The 10,234-nt window shown below is 41.1% G+C and overlaps 1 protein-coding gene across 1 annotated transcript in view; it reads right to left on the bottom strand.

The window, feature by feature from the left end:
* The window catches only part of znf385c (zinc finger protein 385C), an 89,610-nt gene extending 79,595 nt beyond the window's left edge, over nt 1-10,015 (bottom strand). Inside the window, exon 1 of the mRNA XM_035654335.1 lies at nt 9,688-10,015. Within this exon, the coding sequence (XP_035510228.1) occupies nt 9,688-10,015 (328 nt within the window). The remainder of the gene's footprint in view (nt 1-9,687) is intronic.
* Nucleotides 10,016-10,234: the final 219 nt, after the last annotated feature.

The raw sequence follows: 10,234 nt of genomic DNA, 5'->3' as shown, positions 1-10,234 counted from the left end.
GATCTAAGGATACATGGTGTAATGCTTTTCATACAGGGAAGCCTTCAGAGACAAATTTGTGATTTTGGGCTGGATAAAATTGATTGACTGCTTTAATTTATTTTAATTAATTTAAATGTTTCCTCTTTGTTGTGTTTTGAAAGTCCAACTGACATAAAACTGAAGGCTTTTTATTCTGCTACATCGTGCACATCTGCTCTGTTAATCATGTTTTGTGTTCTTCTTTGAGAAAAAGGGAGAAATTTATATTTTATATTGTTTTGGTTTAATGATGGTATACCCTATCTTTTCATTCATTTGTTGGTTGTTAGTTTTCCATCTACGCAGATAGAGAACTTGTCTCCATGCAGCCAATGAAATAGCTTTATTTTAAACCATATTTGGTTATAGCAGTAATATTTGCATTTTATCATATGCAGACAGTCACACTGTAGTGGTCACATTACAGACTAAGAGCCCGACAGCAGCCTGCTATACGACACATGAACCACAGAGTTTGAACATAAGCTTAATTTCCTCAAAACTCCTTTTTCTTCCCTTTGATAATAAAAAATAGTATTATACATTTTAAACAGACCTACCCATGTCTTTGCCTTATGTAAAGCACTTTGAGTTGCTCCTGTGGTGTGCTGTACAAACAATCCTGCAGAGCCTTGAAAGTCTACATTAATTTAAAACTACTAAAATTTACTATAATCTGACAAAAACTAAAAAGCCAGACAAAAAATTTAACTGATTTAGCTTACAGTTAATGCATTTGGCTTCCCCACGGCATCCCTGTGTATCCTACTGCATAATTGTTAACACTTAGTTAAGTGAGTGTTATTATTTGATTTAGTTTGAGTTTAGTACAAACACAGATGTAAAAATATGTTTGTTTGTCTGTGTGAAATAGAGCTATGTGAGGATGTGTTTGTGAAAAAAGCTCCCGTCATCTATGCCAGTGAGATGTCTATTTCTGTGTTTGTTAGTGCACCATACGTGCCCTCCTCCCACTCTCACTCTTGTCTCATTCCACCTCGTTTACATCTGTTTACTAAAGCTTGTCTACTTCAGTTTTGTGTACGACACGGTGAGGGTCTCTGGAGGTCCACCATGCCGCGCACTAGCAAACGCTCCAACACTGTCAGACTACTTTGCTGCTGATTCTGTTCATTCGATGTGATACAAGGGCTCTCAGGAGATTAGATCAAATTCCCAAATATTATGCTTTTACAACCAAATGCTGGCAGACAATTTTTTATTTTTTTTTAAACTCAGTGACCCTCTGCACAGCCTGTTCTGGCATCCCCATATTGTATTGCTTCCGTTGGCAAGGCACTGGATGTGAAGGATGGGAGGTACGTGTGAACTTTGGGAACTGTGAGGCAAAGCAAACTTTAAGGGGCCATATATCATGTGTCCATTAACAGACAGCTCTGCCTCGCTCGGTAAATGACAGTGTTTGTCTACGTCTGCTTCTTACTGTCTTTCACACACACCTCCCACTCCATTCAAGCCAGCCTCTCAATCTCTTTTCTAATCTTTACCTCTTCTTTCTCTCTCAGTCTTATCGATGTGATCGTTCCCATCTTAGAACCTCCATCTTCCTTGTTCCTCTCCCTCGTCTGCTTTATCACTCTATCTCCCCTTTATTCCTGCCTACCTTTTCCCTCTCTCTAACCTCCATCCCTATCCCTGGATACAGCTGGTAATAAGTCACTCTGCTGTAATTTTGCCCTTCTAAAGGCCTGTAATGGGGCTCAGAGGATGGCTAAGGTGGAGGCGAGATGAGGATGGGGTGGGGGTGGGGGGGTTAAAAGGACTCTTTTCTGCCCAGAAAGAAAGCCTTTCATGGGCTTTTTTGCAATGAGCCACTGGGGGAAGAGGGTGAAATTGGGCAAAAGAGAAAGAGAGAGCGAGTGGGAGAGAAAGAGAGAGGCTCACCAGGTCACATTCTCCCTTTGTTGTTTCTATATCAAATGTACAATATATCTATTGATGTTCAGTTTGTTTGAGGAAACTCAAAAAAAAAAAAAAACCTAACACAAACACTGATATAACACTTTTGTGCCAATAAAAAGCCCAATGAGTGAAACTACTTGCAGATTGAGAATATAAAAAGGAGACAGTGAGAGGGAATGAGGGCAAAAGTGAGTCGGAAAGAGAAAGAGAGGGTCGTGCTAGGTGACAGAATTGACAAAATACTGTTTAAACTGACTGATATTTTCTGACATTTAGCAAACTGGCTAACAGTTCAATTCATTTAGAAGATATGTGTGCAGCAGCTGTGGCAATATGCGTTTGTGTATCACACGAGCTAGATAAGGGTTCATAGTGAGATTCGCTTGGCCTTCTCCTCAGACAGAGCCGGTCGACCTGTCAGAGCCCGGGTAAACACAGACATCGGATGATTTCTGAGAGATGTGCCCCTCTTCCTGTGGCCTTATAAGCGCCGCTCCTCATGTTTCTCGCTCCACTAGGCCCTGTGTGTCGACCCAATATGCCCCTCGACCTTTTTCCAGAGTTTGAACTGCCGTCACACAGAGGGGTGCACCCTGGGGCGAAGCGGAGAGGAGGGAGAGAGAAGGACAGCGAGCGAGGGGATCTGAGGTAGAGGGGTGGGAACAAAGTTCAGGACTCCACAGCCATATTGCATTTCAGGAGATTTACATAATTGCCAACAACAGGAAAAGACACTGATGGTAAGAACGGGTGAATGCACATTTTCCTGGAATTAGACATAGCCGACAACCATCAGCTACATAGTAATTTCACTGTAAGCTTTTATTGGAATTGATTAATTGATGAAAACATCACATAGACCAACCAGAGACAGGCGACGCTCGATGTACAAAGCTCCAGATAGTCATTAAGGCCGCTAGACAAACACCACGCTCAGTCAACGTATGCACATGTATTGTATGTCAAAAGGCAATGGGGAGTTGTCATTTCTCTCCGCTGGGGTAAAAAGTAGGAAAATAGCAAGGCAGCACAAAAATAAAACGCAGATGCGCAAAAGCATTCAAGCAGAAAATCCTTGCCTTTAATGCAATTCCTCACGCTTTATTAAAACAGAGCCAGAGAGATAGAGTCAGACAGAGACCCTGATGAAGAGACTAACCATGAAGAGGAGGCTCACATTACACAAACATACACCAACACACACACACACCGCACAAATCAAAGCAAAATGGGATATGGAGGGACCATGAAAAAAAACAAATGCAAATTCTCTCTCTCCCCTCCTCTTGCGCTCTGTCTCTCACAGAAAACTCTTCCACACATGACACATTTATGCCTCTGCACAAAGCTTTGGAAGATGAACACAACAGTAAATACAAACAACCACACACAGGCAAACAGTGTGTCATCAGACTGTTAGATTTATAGATCCACAGGCGCCTGTGCTGGGTCATATCAGGCCAGGCTGCTGTCCGCTGTCTCCATCCCTTTTCTCTTCCCTCTCTTTCCCAACACCCTTCCATCATCATTTGATCATCTGCTCTGAAAAGGAGGGTTATTTATAGTACCGGACAAGTATGTGCGAGAGTGTGAGTGCATATGCATAAGGCATTTCCGTCAGGGGTGCGGCTTCTTTTAATTGTCCGTCTCGATATTTTGGTGCATCTGGCTGTGTCCTTGGCCAAAATGAATAAGATGCTAATTATAAAGCCTTAAAGCCTCCCTCAGAGGACTGAACTCTTTGGTACTCATTGGTTGGTCGGAGGAAGTCCGAAGCCTCCCAACATCTCCGCCGAGAACGGAAACACTGGAGGAGAGAAAAAGTAAATGGGGTTTCACACTCATATGCACCAACACACATGTGCCTATAAGCTAACAAACATGCACACACACAAGCAAGCAGTGAAGTTGAAAGCGTATATAAGTGTTTAATTATGAAATCACAAGTACATTTCTGTGAAGTAGCGGACTTGACACTTGGATTAACGTCAGACTGAAGTCACAAAACTGAGATGACTTTAAAACTCTACAGGGTACCTGGAACATGATTTGAGACGAAGAAGAAAGAACATACTCGTCGAAAACAAGGCACAGCAACCGAGAAGTTTTGCTCAGCCCCTAAGCCACTAAGACACTAATTATTAAGCCTTTGCATTGAAAGGACTTGTGTCAGCTCTGTAGAAAATAATTAAAAAAAAAACATGGCGGAAAATGATTAACTACCATGACATTTTCATTGCCAGTATTCAAAGACTTTAAGTCCAGTCTCCAGTCCAGTCTCAGGCAGACAATTCTGAAGACTTGTACCTTGTCTTGGAGTTGCCCTTGACTTAAGGCCCCCATTTGACAAGCGATGAGACTTTGACTTGTTTTGATTGACTTGACATTTAACCTGGACTTGCTCGTAAAGACTTAAAAACGGCTCTGAGATTGATGTGACTGTTGAGCTTATGATGAGCAAGTTTAGATTAAAAGAAACAGCAGAAATATTTGTTACTGACTATAAATGCAAGCTGAAACAAATAATGAGTAAAGTGTGTCTTTCATCTCAGTGTCCTTGGGCAATGTACAGAACTCCAGCAGCTTGTGTCAAGTAAATGCGTCAAAAGACAAATCTGTGGGGATGCGGTTGTATATATAATGCACGCAATAACAGATTCAACAACAACAACCAAACTTCACAGATATAACTCATGAAAGTCGGGATGTAACATAAGAAGCCTGATGACAGACACACCACAGGTCCTTTGAAGGTGTACAGTAAACTTATAGTATATCTCTCTGGGCATGTTTGGATGCACTGCAGCTTCACCTTACACATATGACGCACTGACACAGATCATCAGGGTCAAATCTTGTGAAAAACATTCCTCCAAGAGAAGGACATAATGAGATAAGGAGAATAAGAAATAGCATCTGGACTTCTGTTTTCAACTTGAAGTTGGATTGTAAGCAAGGCTCAAATGAGTCACCTATATCACCTGGGCTTTTCCCCATGAATAATAATAGAGAGAATTATAAAGGTCAACTGGAAAAGATGAGTATTAATGAAGACATGATGCAAGTGATGTAAATGCATCAAACACAAATACATGTATCAACAGTTGTAAAATATCTATCCACCACCAGTTTTTGCTCGGATTTATAAAACTTCTATGGTATTGAAATATTGCAAGCATTGTGATTGTTTTCCTTTTGGGACACGATAAAATATAGCCAGCATTAGCAGCCATACAAGAACCATGACAACATATAAAAAATCTGGTGGATTTGTTTATCTTAAGTACGGACGGAATGGAAACACTTAGACATTGCCATTTAACAACAATAAATTATTGCTAATAAATGCTTGTTTAAAAAAACATGTAGGCTGTCATTCACAGTGAATTTGTGAAAATCACTGGTTATGAAACATTAAGATATAAATGGGCATAAACTGCAAAAATTAACACTCTAACCCAAACATCTGGACTCCTTCACTTCATCCAGATCCATCCAGCAAGCTCCTCTACATATTATTCTCCATGATAACAGAGTAAAATCACTTAATCACTGGCACATTCCTCTTTCAGTAGGACTGGCTGCGCCACATGTCCAGCATCCATGCCAGAAGGAGGGAGAGATGAGGAAGAAGAGGGAGGAAGGAGGGGAGACAGGAGAGAGAGAAAAAAAGAGCCTGAACCCATTGTCAGCTCAGTGAAGCAGAGAGGGAGGAAAACGCACGCCGACATGGAGACGACTTGCTGCGAGTAACACAAACACACACATGCACACATTGATTTAAAAGAAAAGAAAATTGTTCTTTTTTTTATTCATGCAATCTATAAACCTATAAACATATATACCAGGCCCAGATGCCTTACTGTACATATGTAGGCCGACATAAACACAGATGCACTGGAGCACGTATTGATGTTTCCACAGCCCGAGTTACAGATTCTGCAGCATTTAAGAATTCTAAAAATATCTGAACCAGACATTCAGGATGCGCACATACGTACACAGACACAGACACACACATACACAGCAGAGAAGCTGCGGTGGAGCTGAGGACACAGCAGGGCTGGCTGCCTGAGGGAGTCAGCAGAAGGTGAGCAGAGATAAGGCTGTGTGATTGTGACTGCATGTCAGAGAGAATCTGCACACCACAACAGTTCAACATTCCCTGCACCACACACACACACACACACACACACACACACACGTAAACACATACAAACTAACTTTTATATATGCAGTCTGCATCACCTGCAGCAGTGTACCAAAACAGGGAGTTTACTCAACACGTGGCCTGGGTCTATGACAGCGTTTCTGGTATTTTATAGAATTCATTAAGTTTATTCTTGCCGGTCTGCTGCCCCTAAGTACCCTGACACACCAAGTCGAACTCTAAGAGCCAGCGACAACAAAGGAAGAATGATAATACACAAGTTGAGCACACAGCAAAGACTGGAGCTGACTGCTGACATATACGTGTGCACTTCTGTGAGAAGAAAGAACGGATCCAAAAAGAAAACCCATTGATGGAGACACAAATAAAAAGTGGTCTGCCATTTTATCACCACTGAGAATGTTTTAAGATTATATCTGATAAAAAGTTGTAGAATTGCAACTGTGCTTTGCTTTGAACCGCTGTGGTCAGTCTGTAGTCTATTGTTAGCGGAATGACAGAAAGAGAGTTACTGCATGAAATCAGTAAAATCACTGATTTGCTAGGCTGAACAGCCAGTTGGACAGCTCCCTCTCACCGGCTGCCTCTGCTGCAGACTGAACATGCTGAATCAGGCAAACAGCTGGTAATAAGGGCTGGTTAGAACCAACAGTGCCAGAGCCTTAAATGCTGTGGATTCTTAGTGTGTGTGTATATTATTTTTGTATTTATTTATACACAAACCATACACACATGCAGACACACATGCGCATGTAAGCCAGATACATGTATATACATTTTTATGCATCCATTTTGGCTCAGAAATATAGACTCATGGGTGTTTTATGGGTGAAGAAGTTCTCACACAAAAAAGTAGGACCTAAGCACTTTGTGTATAAATGCTAAAACCCAATTTTCAGCTCAGAAAAGGGGGAATTCTTATGTGCTGATCTCAGGCCTTGACCACACTAATGGAGATAAATCTGAAAGCAGTGTTTCTGTTGAAAGTTTTCTTTCAACACCGGCATTTTCAGAGCAAGTTTCTAAAAGATTAGCTGTAACAAAAATGTTCAAATGTCCTCTTTTTTCACCTCTTTGTGCTTTGCAAACAACAAAATGCATATTTTACTCTTTTGGCAATTGCTGTTGATGATCCCTCTCCTCTGTGATTGTTAAATCTCTGCTTCAAAAGAGACATGTTCTGTTGTTCAGATGAAGCACAACTAAAATAATGATTTGATTGACTGTCATAACTACCGGTTAACAAATTATTTAGGTACTGCATAGAACTCTGGAATAAAATCAATGTTTCATACTCATGCAGACTTCTGAAAAAACAAAAAAATATATTAATAACAAAACTTGCATTGAGCAATCACAGGAAGAATCACAGGCAACAAAAGATGGCCTCTTAACATTATTGGCAAGTTGATGAAAAGTTACGATCATATGTTAGCATGGTCAAAATTCTCTGTTTTTCATGTCTGCGGAAAAATGTAGCCACTCTGGAGCATGAAAAGCACAGTTTTTATTGATCAAACTCAATGGCTTTTAAGTGGATTCAGTGATCTGTTTAATTTTGAAATCACAGAACAAAATCTGAACTTAACTGATCCCAACAAGACCTTGTAAGCTTAACCACAATAAATTACAATAGTCTTGCTTACTGTAATTCAGTATTTCCTTCCACTAAGAGTACAGTGGAAGAGTGAGGACAGCAACATCCCATCCATCTATTGCAAGGACATTAGATACAAAGGCAGAATCAGAGCCACTGATTAATCTTTATCATTGGCTTTAAAGTACTCAGTAGTAAAGTAGTGTTGTGAAAATTAAGACAAGAACACTGAAATAGATTCAGCCATGGGTATGACTGTTGTAATTGTAATATAATAGCTTCCCAACGAGGACATCTATAGAAAGAAATCTGAAACCCATTCTTCTTTCTATAGCAAAGTAACCAAAAGTTTTTTCAAGAAACTGCGTCACCCTACAAACATGGGAAAATGCCTAACAGTGCTTTCCTAGTAATTCATTGTCGCTATAAACTTTGCGCTCACAAGATGATATTCACAATCACTTTACCATTAAAATAATCATCTACATTGGTGAGATACATGTATATATATATATATATATATATATATTTATATATTATCTATTATGCAATTGTTTAAGCAGCAGAGCAATGGGTTTTACAAATAGCCCTTCCGACTGCATTTCTCAGACATCAGCTGCAGGAAATTTAAGTATTTTAAACAAGTACTTACTGGCTTTGTCTATTTTTATTTAGCAAAATATGTTTGCTTTTTTATGGCCTGCTTTAGATGCCACAAGAAGACATTTTCAGGAATACACAGTGTGAGCATCATAGGATCTGCACCCCTATTGTTATCAGCAGCTATGTTGGAGCAGTTAAGTGATGCCTTGCTCAAGGGTATGTTGACTCCACATACATTTCCCCACCTATCTTAGAAACTGGACTGTTTAACGAGCCTACTACCTTGAGTATCAGCCCAGAGCTGATTTAGAGGTAAATATTTTTCTCTAGGACTTGACATTTAATTATATAAATGAGATTATTTTTCCTGCTTTAAAAAGATCTTTTATCCTGATGTTACCAAATGCCAGCGAGGGTTCAAAAACAGCCACACTCTTTCAGAAACGCAGACTCAGACACACACAGATGCAGGTATAAAACACATGTATCTCACCAAATTATCTGTGAGGCCATGTTGGCTGTTGACAGTCTGCACTTCTGGAGGGCAGATGTAGGCAATGTGATTGGTTAATACAGACAGACATCTTCCAGCTTGGAAACCTTCCGTGCTGAGACACAATCATCATGTTTCTCGAAGTCAAGAATCAACTAAACAGCCATGTAACCCCTCAGTCGACCTGTCTCTACATACGGCAATTTGAGCTTGAACTGGGTTTCTAAGTTGTTATTCCGATTTATTTATTTTTCGGTGTGTGAGCTTGCTGCCTGTTTGCATAATTTTATACTTGTGTGTTTGAAGAGTTTTGTGTTAGTGTTGTTTGTGTGTGTGGGTGTGTATGCGCATCCTTTGCAAAGACTGAAGAAAGAGCAAAAGAGAGACCAGGAGTGTGAACGAATCAAACTGAGAGACTGACTCCCCCCGGAGCAGAGTCCTAATCGAGGCTGTGACTAGAATGACAAAATGTCCAACTTAACTCTAGCCGCATCACTCCCAGGAACACAACCATCAAACACAACCAGCACTTAATTAGCTTCTCACTTGCTGACTTCACTCAGCTCTGCTCCATTTGGGTGTGTGTGTGTGTGTTCATGTGTGTATCTCAGCCCAAGGCTCTGTCTGAACACATTTCAGCAAATAGAATCCAATTTGTTTAACTTCTATTGAATACAAGTAGGGGGGATTGGCACACATTGGCTGGCGACTGTGGACTGTGAACAGTGTGTGGGTTTCTGTTAATCTGCACGTTCCTCTTGTGCTAAACAGGGTTACAAAATCCAGTGGCAGAGCACTTTATCCAGTGTTCAGCATTTATATCTGATTTTGCAACCATAAACAAACAAAGTGATAAGCCCAGCAGCGCTCCAGGCCTACCTGTGTTACTTGGCATCTTGCCATTGCTGATCTGCTTGAGTCTCTTCTGGTGGGATTTGCCATTGTAGTGGATCTGGGCCTGTGCAGCTGAGTTGAGTTGGATGTTGCAGACCTCACACAATGTGTAGCTCCGCTGCTTTCTCTCCCTTTTGGGTCTGTGGAGTGCAGAAGGCAGGGCGCCCCCTGGTGACTGCTCATCTGGTACTGCACCCTCATCCCGGGCGTCGCAGTAAGGCTCTCCGTCCATCTGCACTGCCAGCCCGGAACCAAACCCTGTCCTGTCGAGCTCGGTGTTCGGCAGAGGTGATGGGCTGAAGGGACGTTTCATACCTGTGGTAGACGAAGAGGACAGGATAAATACAAAAGGAAGGATGACATAGTTAACATGACGAAAGGCCAATATCGCTTAAAAGTTCACGTTCCAGCTCAGGTGTCAGACCACTTCATGTTCAAAAGCAAACATGTCTGATCCATTCCTGAAGCGCAGCAGAGTTAGCATGTGCAACGCAGCATGGATCAGAGTTGTGTGTCCTGTCGCCTGTTGATG

The sequence above is a fragment of the Morone saxatilis genome, unplaced genomic scaffold (assembly GCF_004916995.1).
Source record: "Morone saxatilis isolate NCDOM2014 unplaced genomic scaffold, NCSU_SB_2.0 Contig14, whole genome shotgun sequence".
Taxonomy (NCBI): Eukaryota; Metazoa; Chordata; class Actinopteri; family Moronidae; genus Morone; species Morone saxatilis.
The sequence above is the reverse complement of the archived record's forward strand: the minus strand, read 5'-3'. Positions and strand labels throughout refer to the sequence as shown.